Source organism: Rhinolophus ferrumequinum (genome assembly GCF_004115265.2).
Source record: "Rhinolophus ferrumequinum isolate MPI-CBG mRhiFer1 chromosome 5 unlocalized genomic scaffold, mRhiFer1_v1.p scaffold_110_arrow_ctg1, whole genome shotgun sequence".
NCBI lineage: Eukaryota > Metazoa > Chordata > Mammalia > Chiroptera > Rhinolophidae > Rhinolophus > Rhinolophus ferrumequinum.
This window is the reverse complement of record NW_022680355.1, coordinates 3147841-3171854: the sequence shown is the minus strand read 5'-3', so window position 1 is coordinate 3171854 and position 24014 is coordinate 3147841. Positions and strand designations below refer to the sequence as shown.

General features: G+C 37.8%; 1 protein-coding gene across 1 annotated transcript in view; it reads left to right on the top strand.

Moving 5' to 3' along the window:
- Positions 1 to 24014, top strand: part of CUBN (cubilin) — a 237059-nt gene that overhangs the window by 17531 nt on the left and 195514 nt on the right. Inside the window, 7 exon segments of the mRNA XM_033100508.1 lie at positions 1320 to 1438; positions 1866 to 2052; positions 3206 to 3318; positions 5961 to 6195; positions 9007 to 9188; positions 11294 to 11456; positions 12895 to 13082. Coding sequence (XP_032956399.1) covers positions 1320 to 1438; positions 1866 to 2052; positions 3206 to 3318; positions 5961 to 6195; positions 9007 to 9188; positions 11294 to 11456; positions 12895 to 13082 — 1187 coding nt within the window.

The window sequence follows — 24014 nt, the reverse complement described above, 5'->3', positions numbered from 1 at the left end:
AGTCAATTTTATTGGCAAAAATTGCTGTCCCATTATTTTAATTTTGACTAAATCAAAGTTAAGTTTTTTTTTTTTGCAAAGTTACTTCTTTTTAAATTAAAGTTTATTGGGATGATAATGCTTAGTAAAGTTGTATAGGTTTCAGGTGTACAATACTGTAATACGTCATCTATATATCACATTGTGTGTTCACCACCCAGAGTCAGTTCTCACTAATAATTAATACTTTTCACATATTTACTGGACATTTATTTTCTATTTGTTCATGCCTTTTGTTCATCTGCTTTCTTATTGACTTGTAAAATCTCATTCTGTACTGAAGACATTATTTCATTATCTGTCTTATATTTTATTTTCCCAGCATGTTGTTTTCCTTTTTCACTTTTGTCGTGGTATTGTCTATTTAGAAGTTTAAAAATTTTTGTGTAGTTAAAAAGGTAAGTCTTTTCTTTTAGGATTTCTCCCCTTAGAATTAGGCCTGCCCAACTCTTTGAAAATAGTCAAATACATGTTCTTTTATTCTTTCATTTATTTTAAACATTACAGTCTTTCATCTTTTTAGGTTTTATTTTTATCTATAGCATCAAACAGAGATCTAGCTTGATTCTTTGTCCAAATGGGTGGCTGGCCCCAATTCCATTATTGAATAATGTATCACATCTCTTGCTATTTCAAAATACCTTATCTATTTTTACTAACATGTCATAGATATGCACATATATAAAAGAAGATATGTGTATCATGTATAACCATATATACTTTTGACTCTTTAAATGTTTATTAAATGATTAACAGCATAGCGAAGTGGTTAGGAGCATAGATTCTAGAAAAAGTCTTCTTGGATTGTGATTTTTCCCTTGGCTCCACCATATTCTTGCTGTGTGGTTTGTCTTCATGTGTAAATAGGGATAATAATAGTACCTATTTATCGGGCTCTTGAGAGGATCACGTTAATCAGTCTATGTGCAGTGCTTGCAATAGAGGCCATCGTCATAAGAATATTCTTTGCTGCTGTCCACCCTCCATGATGAAAAACTCCCTTGGTGAACCTCACATTTGTGCACAACTCAGGACCATGACATACAGATCAGGGTCAATCCATAAAGTACTGGAGACATGTAATGCCTTTCTTATTTTTAAGATAAAAATAGAAAAATAAAGATTCTAGTATTTTCTCCTTAACCCCTTGTCTTGTCTGCCCCTGAGAATATGTGGACTTGACCTTGGCAATTTCTCTCCTAGCAGCAGAGCCTGAGTTTTGTGACTGGGTCTGAATCAGGGAGACCTGTGTTTACACTTTCGGTTTTATTTCTGAACAGCTTCCTTACCTCTCTGCACCTGTCTCCCGGGATATACTGGAAATGGCTATGGCCCAAATGGATGTGTGCAACTCAGCAACATTTGCCTGAGTCGCCCCTGTTTAAACGGACAATGCATCGTGAGTCCTTTATTCTTTCTGAGGAGACTTAGTACTTGAGAATAATTTTAGTTTCACATCTACGCAATACGTTTTCTGTGATTCACCAATTTCTAGGTAATGATTAAACTTCAGATAAGGAACTGTCTGTTACTTTCTGATGAAAGGTAAGCAGTAACTTTAGTTCCCAGGAAAAACCAATGAGTTAACTTTTTCTCTTAGTGATTTACAAAGTAGTAGCACAAAGCCTACAGTTTGATCTAAATACATCCAACTTATTCTTAGCAACCACTTAGATGAATTAATACAAGTTAGGCTACTGGAAGATACTTGTGGCTTAATACCTGCTACACACATCACATAGCACCACTTTTCTTTATTATTTGCGATGATTCATGTTGATTGTCTATCCATTTGTTTTATGGCATTATGTTTTTTCTTTCCTTAGGAAACAGTCTCTGGTTATCTTTGTAAGTGTGAATCAGGTTGGGCTGGTATCAACTGCACAGAAAATATCAATGAATGCCTGAGCAACCCCTGTTTGAATGGAGGAACTTGTGTTGATGGCATTAATGCTTTCAGTTGTGAATGCACACGTTTCTGGACTGGATCTCTCTGTCAGATTCCCCAGCAAGGTAGGCTCAGCATTTCTTATACCACAGATGCTCACAGCTGGAAAGTGTCATCTTTTAATGTGTGCTACTGCAGATTCCACTGAGCCTACTCTCTTATCCAATTGCTCAAATGTTTAGAACTAAGTCTTTCCTCACAGACATTGTATAGAAGTCATAAGGTAAATATGTATCTCAATTTAAGCCAGAAGAACCTTTTCCTCAAAGGAAAAATTAAATTAGTATTTGCCATTTCCATTATGTCTATTCTGAAAACAAAATGTACGAAGGTAGTTTTCTAAGGGAGAGTTTTCTCTATAGGAGCCATTTAATTTTCCTAGAGTATACCACTTAACCATGTCACTCTCCAGCTCTAGAATATACAGTGGCTCTCCATTGCATGTTGAGTAAAAATTGGGATTGTTTTTCTATTGTCCTCTAGGACCAGCCCTCACCCTATCCATCTAACCTTATTTTTCATTCGTTCTCTGAAATTACTCCCCAGATGTCTTTCCTTACCCCTGACTCCATGTGCCACCCCTGATATCTTGGCTGTGTTCCTTTATTTGGGATATTTATCCCCCCAAACCTATCCAAATTCCTTCTTTGCTTCCCATCCAAATGTATCTGCCCCTCAGCAGTAATTCACATCCAACCTCCTTCATAAAGCCTCTTGTGAGCACTTCATCCCTCACTTATTACTCCCGATGCTGAATCAGCTCATTTACTGAGACTTTACTATGTGTTCAGGGCCGTGGCAGACCCTGTGGAGAAACAAGAAAGCATGAGTGTCTCCGCATAACCTGCTTATTTACCAGTTGAGGAGATAAGACTAACACAAAATGGCAGAGAAGAGACAAGAACTAAAGATAAGAACTAAATTGTGGGGTCGACTCCAGTGTCACTGAGGTAGAGAGTGGGAGCCAGGGAAAAGACAAGGAGGCAGGGAAGTTCCTGGCAGAGATGAGGAGGCAACTGGACTTTGAACAAGAGCTGGGATTTGGGTGGCTGTAGAAGGAAAAAAGGGACAGGGGAGAAGAACAAATGGCAGGGCTTTTGTCTGCAGTGCAATTACCAAGATCTTTCTAAATATGTCAGCGGCAAGGTGTGAGAGTGGCCTAGCGTCATCCTTTCTGGAGTCTCGGGAAAGCACAGTTCACCTTCTTTCCCTTTGCAGTTTGTGGAGGGTCCCTCTCAGGGATGAATGGCAGCTTTAGCTACCAGAGCCCTAGTGTTGGTTATGTTCATGATGTTAACTGCTTCTGGGTTATCCGAACTGAAGAAGGAAAGGTAAGTGTTGGGTTTCCTGTCCAGCGTACGTTTCATATTCCTAAATATGCGATGTGTGTATATCTTACATCAAGTACATATAGCGATAATTCATCTATCATACAGTGGGGACTTACTAGATGTCAGGCTTGGTCTAGGTATCTTACATACTTTGCTCTAACCTTACACGACCTCTTTGAAATAAGTAAGAGTGTCTTCATTTGATAGATGAGATAATAGAAACACAGAAGTAGTTTAAAAAAAAACACACACAAAAAAACCACTCCATAGCTGGTAATTGAACTAGTCAGGTTTCAAAGTCAACTTTGTCTGGTTCCAAAGTCCATGCTTTGTCCCGTATGGATGATTCTCTACATGCATTGGTCGGCCAATGCAAGCCAGTGATTTGTAAAGTCATGCTCTTGCTGAGACAGTAGTGTTTAAAGATGAGCACTCAGTAATGTCGGTTATTGTACAAACATGGGAATTGCTATTAAGGTGATTTTCTTGTCGGTGTCCTCTCTGGGCGACTGCACGTGCCCATGTGCTGTGCTAATGGCTCCTCATAGATTATATTGTCATTTTAAATCTCGTAACCCTGAAAGATAAGAGTTATTATCCTCATTTTACATATCAGGAAATGGAGCCTACAGCAGTTGAGAACTTTGTCCAGGGGCATGTGGTTTGCAAGTGTCACACAGGGACTTGAACCCAGGCCATTCAGTGCCAATGACTTCGAACCACTGCATGAATGATCTTCAAATTAAGATCTGAGCCTAAGGTTTTCAGTGCTTTTCTCCCCAACATTAATTATTCAACTTTCCCCAGTATTTATTTCTCAAGCAACTCCTAGACTCATTGAAATAGTTTGTCTGAATAGATAAAGGTTTCCCTTGAAGTCCTATTGACTTTTTCCAGCAAACCACTGTTACAGGGGTCACTGTACAAAGTCAGAAAACATTTTTTTCCCTTGAGAAGAGAGGACTGTTGGGGCCCTGGTAACCCCACAATAGAATAGACTCCAAAATGAATTTCCCAGTGGGCATGTTATGTTAATTTCCTTCCTTCCATTTAGCTTTTATGAATTCTATTTCCTGACATTGAAAACATTTTTCTTTCAAGAAAAAATTATTTTGTGAAAAACTGTTGGTACTTGTATTATCAATTTGCAAGAAAATTCACTCTGTTTTTCTTGATTATTATGATATTCTATCTTTTTATCCCCACTACAATTTACATGATACAGTGGAGATTATTTATAAATCAGGATCGCTCAATTCATGAACATTTATTTGGTTTTCATTGAAATTGCTTCAAGGGCAAGCATGATGTAATGTTGGGTAACAGATCTTAAAAATACCATAGCATAGAATTTCGAAAATATCCTGATGTCCATTTTCATTAGTTGAATACTGTTGTGGTTTTAGATCATTATGGAAATTAAATTCAATAGCCTTCTTTTGGTTGGTTGGCTGTTTTAAATGAGGTTGTCCGCACAAAATCTTTTATATATAAGTAACTAAATCACCATATTTGTCTGTACATTCTAATGCTTTCACCTGGCGACACACTTCTGTGTTTATTCTCCCCTACTTGTATGCTTAGAACGCTTCATATTACCTTTCCCCATTCTCCACTCTTAATGATACGCAGCCAATGAAGACTTGCAGACTTCACATGTGTCTACACTGTGCCTCCTCAGTCTACACCTGAGGTTGTCTATCTGGGCTGGGCATCAGTAACTTGCTGAGAGGTTCAGAGGCCCCTAAGGAATCAGCCTCTGTGGGGTCAGTGATGAACCCCTGTGTGTATGCTACAGGTTATTCAGGTGAACAAGGTATGAATTCTTGTGAATGGCAGTATCAGTCAGTTACATTTAATTCAAGGTAAAGTTTTCAAATGTCCAATGTATTTTACTGACTTGGAAGCATTGTCAGCTATACATTTGGAGTACCTTTGTTTAATAGACTTAACAGTTTAATGAAATCTAGGTAAATCTATTTTATTAACTTATTGAATAACAGCTCACAGGGTGTGACGTTTCAGTTATGCCAGATCAGTAAGTTCCAGAGACCTGCTATACAACATTGTGCATAGTTAACAGTACACTTCAAAATATTGAGCACTTCACAGTTTGTTAAGGGAGTAGATTGTGTTCTTGCGAGAGAGACAGAGAGAGAGAGAGAGAGAGAGACATACACACACAAGGAAACTCTGGAAGGTGTTGGATATGTCATTATGTTGATTGTGGTGATGGTATCACATGCGTTTGCATATGTCCAAACTCATCAAATTGTACACATTAAATGTGTACAGTTCTCTATGTACCAATTATACCTCAATAAAACTATTTAAAATCTATTTAATTAGCATTAAGATTTTGGCACCATTGGTTATGCATCTGGGGGAAAAAAGGTGGAATTTTACCTCACTCCAAAAAAATAGGTTTGATATATTTTGATATTAGTTGAAGTTAGGTCGAAGCATTTTGAACACAAATCGTTTAATAAGTAAAATTTTCATACGTGTTTGTGGATTGTTAGAAAATTATAGGTCTATTTCCTGAAAGTGACTCCCTATGAATGCTTCCTAATTAGTGGGAGAAATACTTTAGAATAACATGGGAATTAAAAAATAATATATTGTGGCCTTTATGTTTTTAGGTGCTGCGTATCACTTTCACATTTTTCCAGTTAGAATCAGTGAACAATTGTCCACATGAGTTTCTTCAAATTCATGATGGAGATTCCTCTGCAGCATTTCAACTTGGAAGGTTCTGTGGCTCCAGACTCCCTCAAGAACTCCTCAGTAGTGACAATGCTCTCTATTTTCATTTCTATTCTGACCATTTAAGAAATGAGAGAGGCTTTACAATAAGATGGGAAACACAGCAACCAGGTATGTGTAAACGTGGAGAAAAATAAAGCAAAATCTTGAGGTTATTAAATGTTTTTTGATCAATAGTAAACTTTTGGTTATATTAGATATCTGGAGATCCAGTGTTATGATATTTTTATAATTATTTTAAATCAAATAAATCTATAATGAATTTGTATTTGATTTTGTGCTCAGAGATAATAAAATGTGGATGAAATGAAAGAGATTAAAAGTCATGAGTCTTCATGGGTCCTTTATGAAGTTATTGAACAACATTTTTACAAGTTCAATTAATAATTTACACAGGGCTGTTGTGGGGTCACTGTCCCTTCCTTCGCTTAATATTCTTTATCTTAATGGCTATTTGATAATTTGTTGTTGTTTTTTGGTGCTTTATTTTTCTACTTTCTACTATGAAATTTTTATTTATTATTATTATTATTATTATTTTATTTATTTATTTTTTTTAAGGAGGGCGCAGCTCACACTGGCCCATGCGGGGATAGAACCAGCAACCTTGGTGTTATCTGTACCACGCTCTAATAAACTGAGCTAACCAGCCACCTCCTGAAATTTTAAATCATGCAAAAAAGTAGAAAGACCAATATACCAAACCTCAAATTCATTTTTGAGTAGGGCAGGTATTAGAGCCTCTTTGAATGATAGAATTCACTAGTGAAGCCATCTGGTCCTGGACTTTTGCTTTTGGGAATGTTTGGATGACTGATTCAATTTCCTTATTGGTGATCAGTCTATTTAGATTTTCCAGTTCTTCGTGCTTCTGCCTAGGAAGGCTATATGTTTCTAAGAACATGTCCATTTCTTCTAGGTTATTGAATTTGGTGGCATATAGTCCTTCATAGTATTCTTGGATGTCCAGTTCATTTTTCAATAAGTTGGTGGATCTATTTTTTGGAATTTCTCATTTTTACTATTGGTCTATTTATTTGTACCTGTGCCACATTGGCTTGATTACTGACACTTGAAATCTTGTAGTGTAAATCCTCTTTGTTCTTTTAAAATACACTAGATCTTTTACATTTCCATATAAATGTTAGAATCAGCTTGTTAATGCCCCCAACCATCTGCTGGGATTTTGTTGGCATTGCATTGAATCTATAATCAACTTGAGAAAAAATGACTTTTTAGAGATATTGACCCTCCCAATCCATGAACAGGGATTGTCTCTTTATTTTCTTAGTTCTCTTTTAATTTATCTTAGCAATGGTTTATAGATTGCCATGTTTACTTATTCCACATCTTTTGCTAGTTTTTTCCTAGATATTTCATATTTTGTGTAATATTAAATTACATTTTCCCTAAGATTTCATTTTCCATTTGTTAGTATACTGTATTTTGCCATGTATAATGCCCACTTTTTTGCCCAAATTTGTGAGGGAAAAATAAGGATGCACATTATACATGGGTAGTACTAATTACTTTTCCCTGAAAGTTTGGGCAAAAAACGTGGGTGTGCATTATGCACGGGAGCACATTATACACAGCAAAATACGGTATTTGTATTTTTTTATGAATGAATGAGGTTGAACATCTTTTCATATGTATAAAGGACATCTACATTTTTTCGGTGAACTCTGTATCTCTATTTTTTTAGAATATATTAGGGATATTAACTTTGTATTATATATTACATTTTCCCCAGTTTGCCATTGACATTTCACTTTGCTTATTTTTTTTTTTACCCATGTGATAATTTTTTAAGTACTACTGTATTTCTCTGAAAATAAGACCTATGTGGACCATCAACTCTAATGAGTCTTTTGGAGCAAGAATTAATATAAGACCTGGTCTTATTTTGATATAAGACCAGGTATAGTATAATATATAATATAATATATTATAATATATAATATAATACTATATATAATATAATACCGGGTATAATATAATATGATATAATACTGGGTCTTATATTAATTTTTGCTCCAAAGGACGCATTAGAGCTGATGGTCTGGCTAGGTCTTATTTTCGGGGAAACACGATTAAGTTTTTAAAAAGTCTCTTCCTCTGAACAACTGAGATGTTTTGTCATTAGAAACAATGAGAATCATGTAACTGATTTGTTTTACTTTTTACCTTGGTGGCAAAATTGTTTTTCTAAATAACCTGCATAACTATGTGAATCTCATATCTTGCATATTTGAAATGTCACCTTATTTTTTTTCTCTAATTTATATTTACCGCAGTATAGATTTTTACTTAGCATTTTTATTTTTTGATTTTGCAGTAGCACTTCTCATAAGCCTGGCCTAGCCCTTCACTTGCTCCATTTCTGGTCAAATAGCTCAACCACTATAGGCATTTGAATTTCATCAATTATAAAATGAATGTTTTTACAATATCATAGTGTTAAGTAACCTTCTCAAATGAAAATTCTGTAGTGCTTAACTATTTTTATGTATAAAATGATCTGGTTTATAGAAAGACATAGAGGCTGACAGAAGTTCAGAATTTTGAAGGAGTTAATATACAGAATGAATCTCCCTCCAAGTGAAAAATAAAATGAATCTATCATCCCATTATTCATCCCTTAGACAGTTCAGCACTGTATTTTAAATCATATCACCATGTGATGGCTGATAAGCATGGAGCTCAACACATGGGTGATTCATGTATTTATCAATTGGTGCTTCTAGACTTGCAACTTTATCAAACTGGAAAACTGAAAGTCTTGTTTCATTTACGAGGGTGTCCAAAATTATACATAGTGATTTAAATGAAGTTGGGCTTCTCACAGCAAGGGCCAGGATAATTCTACATGAATTATAACTTGTATATAAATGTAAAGTTATTTTTTTCTTCTTATTTTAGAGTGTGGAGGTATACTGACAGACACTTATGGTTCTATTAAGTCTCCCGGATATCCTGGAAACTATCCCCCAGGAAGAGATTGTGTCTGGAGAGTTTTAACCAGTCCTGGCCTTCTGATAACATTTACCTTTGGGACCTTGAGTCTGGAGCATCATGAGGATTGCAGCAAAGATTATCTTGAGGTAAACAACTGTATTTAGCTAGAACCTACCATGCTATGATTAGAACTCAGAGAACTATGGTTTGGTGGTGCCCAAGGATGACCACAGTTTATTAGCAATAGTTGGATGCATTCTTCAATAGGCCGCCAATGTCTAAGTTTTGCTAAGTCCTTATTCTTAATTGGGCCAACTTGTTACTTCTTCTGGGCTCCATTCGAATCTGGAAAAGAGACTGACTTGCTTTCCCATCATTTCCTGGAAGCCCGGTGCCCATGGGACTAGCAGAATTAATGAAACACTAAGTAATGGCAATCTTCTCCAATGCAGATTTAAATCTCCGGTTGTCTGTGGCAAACTGACAAAAGCTGTTATATTCAAATGCCACATGCATATAGGTATACAAAAAATTTGGCTCTCCATTTGTAGACTGAAAAGATCATTGAGAAGACTGAGTTCTTCTGTTGTTCCTGTCTTAGAGACATCTCAGTACCCCTTTCAGTAGTGATAAAAGACACCATCCTTGTCTAAGCCCGTTAGAGAAGAATGGGATGCTATGGAATTATTTGTAAAGGGTAGAAGGGTGCCACTGTCAAACAGGGATCTCCACAAGTTCAAGTCATTAGTGATTTAGCAGTGCTGATGGATTTGAAACCTTTGGGGATCGTTGGAAAATCTACCTTTCCCTGGAAAATTTCATCAAGACAGTCTTTTGAATGTTGACATTAAAGTGAATTTTCTTGAAATTAATTTTCAATAAATCCCATCAAATTAAACGTAGAAGCTTTTTTTTCATTCCTACATATTAATTCGGGTACACATATAATAGAAAGTATCAATCACTCTGATAATATTGAAATGCCTCTCATTTCTCTACAAGCTACAATACTTCAAGGAAGGTGTTAAATATAGGAATAAAGTAATGCTACTTTATAATTCTGCTGTTAATAGAAAAAGTAATTTAAATGGACAAAATTGGCCACATTAAAAGATTATTTAGTCCTTTTGCTGTCTTGGTGTTCTATGTATTACAGAATTTGCAATTATAACACAATTATAGAGAGGTTAACATCGTTACTTAACAGATTTTAAAACCAACAATTAAAAAAGGATGTATAAGTCCACACTTTCAGAGTGGTGGTACTTATTTACTATTAATGTTGTACTTTTTAAATTCATTATGCCATATTTCTATTGTGTCTAATCTGACTTCACCTTTTTCACCTCTGATCCTGCCAAATACCTAGACCAATTTGTGAATCAGTTGACATGGCTGGCATTCAATCTACTATTTTCTTTGCATATATTCATCCTCTTCTTGATTCCTGGGGATTCATAATTGCAAAACAAATGCCTGGAAGTGGGGATCCTAGGAAAGAAAACACTAAGATTAGTCACATCATGAGAAAAAATCGAAGTATACATCCAGCCTCTGAATTGAAATTCAGACAGATGATAAGACATCAGGGATGATGGAAGAAGGAGTCTATCGTCTACTGAACCCCGGCCTTGTGTTACATATATACCGTATTTTGCCATGTATAATGTGCTCCCATGTATAATGCGCACCCACATTTTTGGCCCAAACTTTCAGGGAAAAAGCCTTTTGTGTTAATTCAAAATTTTATTTGTTTACGTTTAGGTACTTGTTTTTTGTATTATAAAGGAATTTTAGCATTTATTTTTTAACATATTATGGTATAAGAAATTTTATGTACCAGTCACAAATTTACGATAATTATGCATCATAGAAGGCCAAGAGCTCTTCGTCATTGAAAGTTTGTTGTAAGTTCAACAAAACCGATCATCATATTCCAGGATATAATTTTGCATATAAATATAATTTTGCATTATTGATTTCTAGAGTTATACTTTTAACCCATAAGCATAAATAAAAGAATTAAAAACATTTATATAGATAACGGAATTAGTACTACCCATATGTAATGCGCATCCTTATTTTTTCCTCACAAATAAGTGCACGTCATACACGGCAAAATACGGTACATATATGTGAATGGAAAACTTCCCAGAGCCATTACTTTTAAATGACAGAAATTAATGTACAAAGTGATTTGGGTTATTAAAATCTGACCATTAAAGCTTAATGATTCCCTTTTTTGTTTTAGATTCGAGATGGTCTTTTGACTCAGGATCCTGTGCTTGGGAAATTCTGCACCACTCTCTCTGCCCCACCACTCCAGACTACAGGTCCCTTTGCCAGAATTCATTTTCATTCTGACAACGAGATTAATGACCGAGGCTTCCATATCACCTACTTCACCTCACCTTGTAAGTAATCTGATCGTTGGGAGCTGCCTATGAATGTCAAGGACAGTGCTAAGCTTATATCTGTTTTACTTTTTTTTTTTTTTTAGATTTTTTATTGGGGAAGGGGAACAGGACTTTATTGGGGTACAGTGTGTACTTCCAGGATTTTTTTTCCAAGTCAAGTTGTTGTCCTTTCAATCTTAGTTGTGGAGGGTGCCGTTCAGCTTCAAGTTGTTGTCCTTCCAGTCTTAGTTGTGGAGGGCGCAGCTCAGCTCCAGGTCCAGTTGCCGTTGCTAGTTGCAGGGGGCGCAGCCCACCGTCCCTTGCGGGAGTTGAACCGGCAACCTTGTGGTTGAAAGCCCACTGGCTCATGTGGGAATCGAACTGGCAGCCTTCGGAGTTAGGAGCACAGAGCTCCAACTGCCTGAGCCACCGGGCCGGCCCCAGTTTTACTTTTTAATGTGATGCTGCAGACAACTTACTTTCTTAGACTCATAGCATGCATTTGTAAACATTTCTCTCAGTTCAAGATTTTTTCTTTGTCTTCCCAATGTTCTATTATTTATGCTTCAGTACCCCTGGATCCCTAAATTATGGGGTCCACACTATGGTAGATATGTGTGGAGCACCTACAGTTGAAGAATTCAGACATTCATTCCCTAGCTGCTGCTCAGTGTTCCCTTGTGAGCGACGATGTTCATGAGAGAAGTTATGTCTATCTTGACATTTGTCAGGTTTTATCGCTAGTACGTCTTGAATTTGCACTGATGCTTTAAACCAAACCAACAAGAAAACAAGAAACTATGAAATGCTCTATGATTTTTATTTTAGGGCTATGGGGGATTTTGTTCTTAACACACAACATTGTGCCTCGATGAGCATTCACAGGGGAAAAATACCATTTAGGTCTCAACATTAGGAAAAGTAACAGCGAACATCTTTTTCTGGTTCCCTTTCTCCATTTACTTTGGCTTCAGGTTGAGTCTACAGCTGATCTTCCATAATTTGTGTCATCCATACCTGTTTTTTTGTGCATAGCAACTCCCCTGACCACCTCTTGCTATCCTGTATTCATTATTCCTTTAATCTGATTCATTTTTCTGGTTATATATTATATGTTCATACATGTATTTCATAAACTGCCTCAGATCTTCTTGGAATGAAGGAGATTACAAATATATTTGAAAAGCAATTTGTAGAGGAGGATGTTAGATGGGAAATCAGATCATGCATCTCTACACCTGTTTCTTTAGGCAGTACCTGGATGTCCCGCAAACACACATCAAACTGGAAATCTTATAATTAGATAAGATATATAAATATATTAGCCTGTATAGGGTAAAAAAAGTGGGCATATGACTGCATGTGTATGTGAGTAAGTTTTTCAAAACAGTATGTATTGCCTGGGAGCCAGAGGTCATGCACATGACCTCTTCCTTCTCTTCCCCGTTCTCTTTAGCGGATCTGCCTTGCGGAGGGAACTACACAGACCCAGAGGGTCTTCTCTCTGCGGACTTGTCTGGACCTTTCACTCACAACAAACAATGCATCTATATCATAAAGCAGCCCGTGGGAGAGCGAATAGAGGTCACCTTCACCCACGTGGAGCTGGAAGGTCAGAGTGGCTGTTCTCAGAGTTACATCGAGGTAACTTTCACTACTTAGTGGCCCTTAGATGATGTGTTTTCTATTCTGTAGAGCAGTGGTCTTCAAACAGTTGTTGGGCCAGCAGCACCCGGACCACCTGCAATGAAATTCTGTGCCCTGTTCCAGATCAACTGAATCAGAACCTCCAGGGGTAGGCTCAACAATCTGTTTTAACAGGCCCTCCGGGTAATTCGGATGCAGGTTAGAGTCTAAAAGCAGCTGTTCTAGAGAGTATGGCAGAATTTGCCAAAAATAGCTGTAGGGATGGTGAAACAGGAGATTGGTGATGGAACAGCAAAGGACAACATTGAAAGCTGAGACTAGAAACTCATAATAACGCTAAATAAGAAGCTGTTCAACTGAGTCCTAATAACGAAGGTGACTGACTGCAAATCAGTAAGACTAATAGGATTCACTAACTAACAGGATACAGATTTCAGAGATTGTCCAGGACAATTTTTTATGTGACGGAACTCAAGCCAGAAAAGTTAAAGGATTTGCCGAGGTGATCTAGCGAGTCACCGTGGCAGAGAGTTAAGTTAAAGCATTGAATAACTCTTGTTCTAAAGTTTAGATTTTTTCCTTCATTAGTTCTGTTTATTCTCCTTCAGAAAACTTTAATTCTGATTTAAGTGCGTGTAATGGTTGTAACAAGAGTATCTGAAACAAAAAAGCAGTTTTTGTTTGCCTGGCCTGGTATTTCTTTTGCTTAATTATTGGTCAAGCCACAAATTAAAGTGCTGAGCAAGAGAAACAAAATACTTTTTGTTGAGCGCAATCATTTTCTATAAACTCAGAGAGGCACTGGCAATTTTGCTTGCTCATGTAAGTTAGACCAACTCGCTTTTCCAGGAAAAACCTATATAACCTCTTGCCCTCATCCCTCCTTCACACGTAGAGAGAGGAAACAGAATTTTAGCATAAGATCTAGACTTAGCTGAAGAGTGAAGTACACTGCACACGGCAATATATATATTTTTTAATTCAGAGAATTATTTTTTTTCCTCGGATAGTGAAGTGAATGTGTCTATTCATTCAATTTGTGTTTTCTAAAATCTCTCATAAGGTACATTAAAGTTTTATGCTATGGAGCAATTTTAGGGTTTTTTTTATATATAAAAATTAAACATCTGTTTTCCAACCTCTTTTTTTTTTAACTTTGAGAACAGTAAAAATAGCTCACACGTAGAGAATACTTACTATGTACAAGGTGCTCTTCTAAGACTTTAAAATACAGTAATAAATTAAATAAATAACACCTACTGTCTTCTAACGGCCTGTCAGATATGGTACATGCTTTACTTGAGTTAAATTCGCTTTACCTGAGTTAAATTAATTGAATCTTCACAATCATGATTCCTATTTTTTTTTTTTTAAAGATTTTATTGGGGAAGGGGAACAGGACTTTATTGGGGAACAATGTGTACTTCCAGGACTTTTTTCCAAGTCAAGTTGTTGTCCTTTCAATCTTAGTTGTGGAGGGTGCCGTTCAGCTTCAAGTTGTTGTCCTTTCAGTCTTAGTTGTGGAGGGCGCAGCTCAGCTCCAGGTCCAGTTGCCGTTGCTAGTTGCAGGGGGCACAGCCCACCATCCCTTGCATGAGTCGAGGAGTTGAACTGGCAACCTTGTGGTTGAGAGCCCACTGGCCCATGTGGGAATTGAACCGGCAGCCTTTGGAGTTAGGAGCATGGAACTCTAACTGCCTGAGCCACCGGGCCGGCCCTTGATTCCTATTTTTGATAGTTGGAAACTGAGGCTCAGAGAAGTTGTTATTTGCCCATGGTTGCATGTCTGGGGAGTGGTGGAGCTGAGAATTGATTTTCCCAGTTCTAGTTGTACTGTTCTCTGATAGGAACAAAACTGCAGTAATATAGCTATGACTCTTAAGAGGTGGCTCACCTTCTCTAGGGAGGAAGTGCTCATGAATTTCCCAATTCCATCACTGGCTCCCTAGTCACAGGACTATAACATGGACCCAGAAACAATGCTTTTCTCTGGTAGGCAAACACGTAACTCTAATTTTCAGGGAAATCTGAATATCTTTCTAAAGATCCTTTCTGGTGGTTCTAATGGCTTTAAGGACTTATGAAGGCATCTGGAATGATATATCCTCTCTAACTTTGCCGTAATCTTTAATTGAATTTCCTTCAGGAGTTACATGAATTTTTCTGAATTAATTGTTCTGAAAAGTTATCATAAAAAATATCATAAAACTAGCATTGAAAGATTTAACTTTGTAAACTAGAATGGCAGAATATTTTGTAGCCAGAATGTGATTAGAGTTGATTCATCTAAGTTCTTATTTTAGTTCAGTCATTCGATTACTATATAACTTTGGACAATTCTTTGTCTGGATGCTTCAGATCCTGTCTCTGTAAGATGCCCTACCTATTCCTCCAAACTTTGTGAGGATAAATCAAGGAAATGAATGATAAAAGAAGCTTGAAGAATGTAAAACATTATACAAATGCAATTTCCCCAGGCCAAATTTCCATCTCCTGCCTTGCACTTATCAGTTCAGAGACAGCTGATGAGACCCTTTCATGGTTGGCCACTTGAAGTATCAACATTCTGATGTGCACACACATCGACAAAGGCTTTAGCAGATTTCCCTCAAGGGTTGTTGATGAAAAAATAAAATAACTCTCTTATTAGAAAGACAGGTCATGTACAATAATTTGAATAATTGAATGGACTTTTCTATTATATCCTTGACCATCCTAAAGGAATACAACCAATTAACTTATAGAATTTTAGCCCCATCAAGGGCCTCAGAGGTCATCTAATCTAAATCCTTAATTTTACAAATGAGGAAATTGAGGTCACAAATGTCATATTGTGTTATTGTCACAATGGGATTTAGATGTACCTACATGAGATTCTAGATAGACCTATGTTGACTTAGATCAAAGGTCTCTTGTCATTAAATCACATCTATCCATCAGGAAAATTTGTGAACGAAGCCCATTGTTTAAAAAGTAGATCCACTTCTTTTTATGTCCTTCCAACAGTGGTCATTGGGAGAAAGTGATACTGGAACCAAACTCATATGACATTATTATGACTCAGTATATCATTCCCCAAAATGGTAGTTTCATTTTTAAAAGGTACACCTAAAAAGTGAAATCTTTGAGCAAAGACATTAAAAAAAAAAAAATGTCTTGTTACCATGTGAATATGTCCTCTAAGTGAAGATTAAGATAGCATTGCCTCGTGTATCCCTTTCATGTGTAGTGTGGATTTAAAAGAATTTTTGCTCATTTAGAGAGTTCCATAATAATTTACTTGAGAATACAATTTAACTAAAAAAGATAATAAATGTGTTATTGCCCAGACACAGTGTAGCATAGCTTTCTTTTTCTTTCTTTTTCTTTTTCTTTTTTCCAAATAAGAAGCACACATCTATATGTTAATTTTTGGATTTATGTATCTCTAGCAACTAAATTTTCTACTGCTAAAAACACACATTGGCCATGGGTGGTGTGAGGTTTCTGGTAACAAAAGAATGTAAGAACTGTTAGTTCATCTGTTTTTGTCTAAGAGAGGTTTTAAATTGTATAGAACAATTCAATGCAGCATCTTTCCAGAATAAAAAGCAGCACCTCTCATTAATATTTCACAAGGGATTTAGGCAGAACTCTGAGTGAAAGACACATTAGGTAGTAATGAAAGTTTAATTTTTAGTCTCAGAGAATGCAAATAGTAGGCTGAATAATAATTTCAGAAGCCTGTATAATGCTAAGGTCTGGGCTTGAAATGAGGTGTGGAAAAATATGAATTGACTTGTCCACCCTAGCAAATCTCTTTGACCAATCTCATATTATCTGTCTCTGGCCCGCCAACTCTCTAAGGAAGTGGGAAGGGAAAACTACAAGAAAGACTGATAAGGGAAGAGCAAGGGGAGGTGTCTTCTGGGGAAACAGGAGGGCTTCTGGGTAAGTTATTCTTTCTTAGAAGGGAAAAGCAAACAAAGATAAATGGCATAGAAAAGTTGAAAACTATAATTAATAAGATAGACGGAAGTAAGTTACATTAAATTTGGTTTCTGAAATCTAGGAAATGTGTACCGATTCTATAAATGTCATTAAATGACAAATTAATCCTATTTTAGACTTCTTGCCAATCCCAGTAAATTCACAAAGCAGAAAGTATACATGTATCTCTTTATCGTGCAATACAACTAGAAATTAATCATTAAAAAGTCTGAAAGAGCCAACTACTTGGAAATCTATAAACTCTCTCCTAAATAATTACTGGGTCAAGGAAGGAAGTAAAAAATGAAAGACAATTTAAAAAATAACAAAGAGAAAATGCTATACTCATATATCAAGACATGATGAACTCAACTCTCAGGTAAAATCTTTATTTTAAAGAAGGAACCAAAAAATTGGGACGTGGGAGAGGACAAGGAGCTGAAGACCTGTTTTCCCTCAGAAGCTTTTCTCACCTTCCATCTCTCTCCTTGCTTCTACTCCCCACCTCCGTCACTCCCAACTGGCCCTGCACAGCTTTCCGTCTTCTCCATTCAAGTTCATGAAGGACTTCTTTTGTGTTTTGCTGGCATTGAAGCTATTCAGCTCCAGGCTTGGGATTGGTTGAGGGACGGCTGTGAAGGTTGGTCTGCCTGGACCTGCTTGTTACCCTCACGGGAACGTGCTGGTCAGTCTCGTAACTGTGATTCACAGAGTAATTCTTAAGGGTATAAACCCAAATGGCAAAGAAAGAATAAACAGACCTTTGACAACAGCAGCTGGAATGCAGCCACAGCAAAAACACCAGAGCAAGCAGAGGAGTATTGTTTCCCAGTTAAGTACATATTGAAATTAATTTCAGTTCAGAGAAATACGTTTCTAGAGATGCCCCCACCCGAAAATAAGCGGGGGCAATAAGGAGATGTTCAGTCGTTTGCATTCTTTAGCATATTGGATTTGAGTTTCTGTCAGAGACTGGAAACATTTGGTTTGTTTCTTAGCTCTGTTGTCAACACAGTTTCTCTACAATTGCGCGGCCATCTTGGTGCTTTTTAATGAAGTGATAAAATGTGCCATTGCGCAGGTGAAATTTATTGTCTAAATCATACCTTTTTGCTGTAACATTTAAGGAAAAATGAGACCATTTTTTAAAAAAATAGTTTATTTAGAAAGTATCACGTAAACAAATTGTACCACTTTGCTTTTCTTTTTATACAAGACAAATGATGCAATACTGAAACCACTCATGAAGATTGTGCTTCTCCAGAAAGTTGGGATTTTTAAAAGAACCTCTGTGACCCACGCATGATTAGTAAAAATTTCCTTTAAGGCAAAAAGGTGAGCGTAGTGGGAGCCAAGAAAAAGACTGAGATGGTAGCTCCACCTGGCTTTGGAGCCGTGAGAGACTGTATAGAACAGAGCTTTCCTGTAGGAGTTGCATGTTCATGGGGGACCCACAAATGCAGTGGAACAAGTGAGGTGGAGAGCAGTGAATGAGAAGAAGAGGCTATGGAAAGGGCACCGGTCAGGAATGGCCCAGACTATTTGGACAAATTGAGAGGACGGCTGTCCTCTGTGATATAAATGAAAACAATATTGCATGGAAACATGATGAAGGACTTCCACGCTCTGTTTCACTAAAGGCAAGGCATTTACCATCAGTCAGCCTCAGCTTCCTTGTCTGTAATAGAACTAGTAATATCCCTCTTTTCAGGAGAATTAGAAGAGGTCATTCATTCATTTATCTGTTCATTCTCTATTTGTCAAGCAACTTAGATGCCAGGTACTGTGCAGGGGTGTGGGTGTGTAAGATAGATATTAAACTAGTAAGCACATGACTACATAATTTCAACTTGGGGAAAATATCATGAAGGAAAGAATCATGACTATAAGAGAATAGCAGAGCCCCTGATTTTAATTGCATGGTCAGGGGGAGCTCCCCGAGGATGTCACCTCTGGGGTCTGATGATGAGAAGGAGCCAGTAAACGCAAAGAGCCAGGAGAAGGAGGATTCCAGGCGAGAGGCGCCAGCACAGCCTTCGAGACTGGATTGAGAAAAACAAACAAAAAGCAACTTGACAAACTCAAAGAATTAAAAGTAAACTAGCACGGCTAGAATTACAAAGGAGAAGAGGAAAGAAACAAGAGTTAGGCAGGAGCTAGATCTTGTATGGCTTTGCAGGTGGCAGTGAAGAACTTAGCTTTGCTAAAAGAAAAGGGACGAGGAGAATGTTATTCGTGCAGTGCCCGACACGCCAGTGAGTGCTTGCTGCAAGTTAATGTGATGATGGCGATGGTGATGGGGAAGAGAAGGTGACATACTGGAGTTTGTAGTCATGTAGGGACACATTTCTGGGTAAAACTAGACATGTATTCCTGATTATAGAAAAGCAGATTTAAAAAAAAAATCAGGTAAAGGATAAGTTTACTAACAGAGCTATTTTAAGTAGCACTCTTTCATGAGGCATGCAAGGTTTTAAAATTTTGACTATGAAATCCTGAAACATACTAATAAATAATGAAGGAGGGTAACCTAAGAAAATAATTTTTAGTCCCTGTGTAGCTTCTTTCATCTCTTGTGCCTCCCCTGTTTTGTTCCCTCATTTGGGGTAGGGCCACACTTCCTTTCTTGTGTACCCAGACTAACGCAAGGCTAGGTTCCAGGACCCAGTCTTTATTTTATCAGGGGCGTTTCAACCTGACGCTCATTTCACAAGAAGCCACATGTTGCACACCACTGCCTAGTAGGGTTCTGTGTTCAGCTCCTGGTTGTGTCAAGCCCAAGTACCAGCATATTTGGTTTGCTTTGAAGTAAAGTTTAATACTTAAATAGATTTTGAAATTGCTATATAAAAACAAATCTGGACACATAGCTGATACAAACAAATGAACACATGCATTAAGATGCAGCTTTGGGACCTGATCCATTACAGATGTTAAAGCTTACTCCTGACTGGTCTCTAGCGCTCACATTTAAAATTTCAGATAAACTGTGTCTTTTGGCCCAGTTAATTTTAGTTCTCGCTATAGGCTAAAAATCATGGGTCATGGGTTCTATTTTGGGTCTCTGTGCCTGAAACCATCAATGTTTGCTGGATGAATAAGGCACGCAATGAAAAGTCTGGGCCTCGTCCACAGAGTACTGAATTGGTCCCTGTCATTTTGTCGCGTCCAGCACAACACGGGCAGTGAGGGTGCGAGAAGCAGCAGCTTTGGGTTTAGTTTTTAAGAAAGAAACATACAGAGACTTAATGCAGTTAAATCTCAGAAGGCCAGGGGTCTCACAGTTCTGAAAAACTGGAGCCCAGAACAAGGCCGACTGGAGGGTTTTATTGATAAATATACAAAGGAGTAGCAGTGTTTTTGGCACGGTCTGTGGGACTCACTTATCACGTTATAGAAACAACCCAAACCAATTATATTGATCTTCAAACAGCCAAAGCAGAAAGTCCTTGAGGTGAGGTATGCAACTCTTTTAAGGGACATATATCACATGTTGAAATTGTTTCACAGAGCTGAGCAGAGAGAGTTTAATCTTATCACTCTCAAGACTTTTCTCCCAATTAGGTGAGAGGAAAAAGTCAGAGCCAACAGCTGTTTTTCCCAGGCAGGGGGAAGAGGAGAAAAGGCCCCTTCTCAAATCTTTCTAAGGCAGCTCATCGGGGGTCTCCAAGGGGTTCCGCCTGGCTTGAGTTGTCCCCCCCGACCCCTGTGGGGGATCTTACTCGTCTTTGGCCGCAAACCCTCTTTTGGAGACTAAATTGAGAGAAATATACAGTCCCAGAGATGCATAGTCTCACAGACTATTCTTTCCTTAAGGAAAGACAAGGTGGGGGGTGGGGCAGTCTGCTAGGCTGTTGTGTGACAACATCATTTCTTTGTGTATATGATGCACTGTCACCGGTGAATTTGGTGTGACACCTCTGCAAGTGACCGTGGCATGACTTCACCTGATTTCTTAAGAAGAAACTCTGTTAATACAAATCAGATTGAAATGTGAGTCATCTTTCTCTAGATTAAGCTGTAATAACAGTCAATAACAGTAAAATTGTCGAAAACAATAACACAAAAAATCTGTGATTCACAATAACCTATGTTTATTGTTTGCTCATGTTCATACAGTGATTTGGGGTCAGTCACAGCTCTGCTGATCTGTCCCCTGTCCCTTCAGTCCCTGGGACCCAGGCTCTTGGTCTTGTGAGCGGGCAAGTAAGAGGTGGTTGAATCGTGCAATGACTCCCAAGGCTTCTACTTGGAAATTGGTGTATCACTCCTGCTCCCAGTCTGTTGGGCGAATGGCTGAGCTCAGTCAGTGGGAAGGATAAGTCTTTATTCTCCACGGAGAGGCATTGCAAGTCACACAGCAGTGAGGAAAGGGAAGTAGTATAGTCTGTCTCAGTGCACAATCACAAAGCAAAAGATGGGTTTTTTTGGGGGGGTTATGGGGGGTGGCCATTACCTAAGTCCTATCATATTGGATACAAAATGTGTTGCGACAGTATTTGGGGTCACTTTAGAGCATTTAATGAATTTTATTTGAATGTCTTCTTCAAGGAGGTTGCGGTTAAAGCATCGCCATGTCTGGGATCCAGGGACAATGCAGGCTTTCAGAATTAATAAGGTTTTGTTTTCACAGAGAGAGAGAAACGCAGCCAAAATCAATTGTACCTCTAGGTTTAGACCCTGGAGCGATGTAAGTTCCTCTGCAAACATTTGCACTCCAGCTGCCTTTCTCCTTGCAATAGCCCTTGAATTTCATTAGTGAGGCCCAGGGGAATGGCTCACTTTAGATGGCTCTGATGCTGCCGGGGCTGTTTTTCTTCCTTCTTGTCATCTTCTAATGGGCAAAATAGAACAGAGAGATACAGTCTTAGCAGAAGCGAATGGAACCCTGGAGGATTAGAGAGCAGGAAACTGTCTTACTCTGTGTTTCTTGCTTTCTGGTTTCTCAGAACTGTTGTATGTCTGCATCTCTAGCAAAAATCGAACCATCATACCCTGCCTTAAAATGAACAAATCAACAAGTATTTGTCAAATACCTATTTGTAAACTTCCGTGATTAGGTACCAAAGGGGATACAGGAATTTTTTCTACCTTCAGAGATGAGCTATTTGGTTAGTCACATTCAGCATAACTTTATGATAGTATGTGAAAAATTTATGTTACAGCTCATAGAAAGGAACTGTTTCGGTGTGAGTCAGTGGGGAGGCATGTGATTTTTAATGTCTGCGTGATACTATCATATGGCTGTCCCATATTTATTTAATCACCCTCCTATTATTAGCTATTGGGAATATTTTCAATTCCTGTTATTATATAGCGTACTTTGATGTGGATTCTCGGGTGTCTTTGCCTCTATCTTGAATGATTTCCTTACGCTGGAGTGTTAGTCGTGGAGTGTCAGAATCCAAAACTATGAACACTTTGAAGTTTCCTGATACATATTGGCAGATTGTTTTCCAGAAATGTATACTCCCACCAGTCGGAGACAGGAGTAACTGCCTTACATGTCACCACCAGCTCTGCGTATTATGCTTTTAAAATCTTCCCTTTACTGGCCATTTCCCTGAGCCTGGATAATCCTTTCAATCTCCGCTTGAAACTCATTTCCGCTAAGAAATAGTCCATAATCCCCTGTGTGAGTTCAGCGTTTTGGGTTAAGTCAAGAGTTCTCCTCACTTTAAGACCTTTTTATATCACCCTTTCACTTTTCTGAAATGAAATTCATAGATGACATAACCTCACAACATACATGAGATAAAAATACATAAAGTTGTAAGTGTACAATTTAGGAGAAAAACATTTTTTAAATAAATTTATTTCAGTATGTTAAAAACCTGGGGAAGCTGCCCTTGGAGACAAGCAAAGCAGTAAGTTGTTGGCTCCCTGAATTACTATGAATGTCCCAGTACAAACACAGGCGGACATGGCTGTGTAGGTCAGTGACAAATTTTCTGAAATGGTGACTAACTCTGGGTCCCCAGTCACTAAATGTCAATAGTACCCTGGCACCATTGTGTTAATAAGTAAAACAAAGCAAAAAATATGCCTTCACAGATTTCCGAAGTGCCTAATTTTGATATTTATTGAGAACCATCGTGTCAAGTAATAATACAGTACCCAGCACTTTCGCAAACGTGACATTCATGTTTTTTTTTAAAAAAGCATGCTTTCTTGTTGGAAGTCCCTTGTGAGCGGTGACCCTCTCGCAGTGCTGTCACCAGGACAGCCCCGGGCATTACCGATGCCTTGATAACGTTCACTGAGAAGATGAATTCATATTTGGATGGCTAGATCTTCCAAAATAATTCTACCTGAGGGAGTGGCATGTATGAGCATATCCATGGACAAATTCCTGGTTTTGGTGAGAAACATCTCGTGTCAGGAATCATAGCTGTTCTGTAGTCCACCTTTTCTATTTGTAGGCATTTTTATAAGGAATTCACTCTCTGGAGTCATTTATTTGCTTCTACAGTGTCTTGAGCTAGGCTTGGATTTAATAACTTGTCAAAGTTATTAAGTGAGGAGGTTTGGGACAGAGATGGGAATTGAATCTAGGCCTGTGTGACTCCATGGACTGTGCTCGTGGCCACTATAAGACAGACTGTTGGTGAAAACAAACGCTCTTTATTATATGAAAAAAACAAAATAAAACAAAAAAACTCTTTTGCTCCTAATTTTCTAAGACTTTTATTTCTAATAAATAGGAATGTTAACAAACTTTCTGACATCTATGGAGATATATAGTTTATCTTACTGGATCTATTGATGAGCTTTACTTGTAATTTGTCATTTTAAACAATCCTTGCATTACTCTTATTCTCATATCGCATTGGGTATATAAGCCTAACAATGGAGTGAAGTCACTTCTCTAGACATGCGTTTTGGATTTTCGTATCTTTCTTAATAGGTGAGATTAATCCATTGTTTTCATTTGTATTCTCTATGTTGGGATTTGGTAAG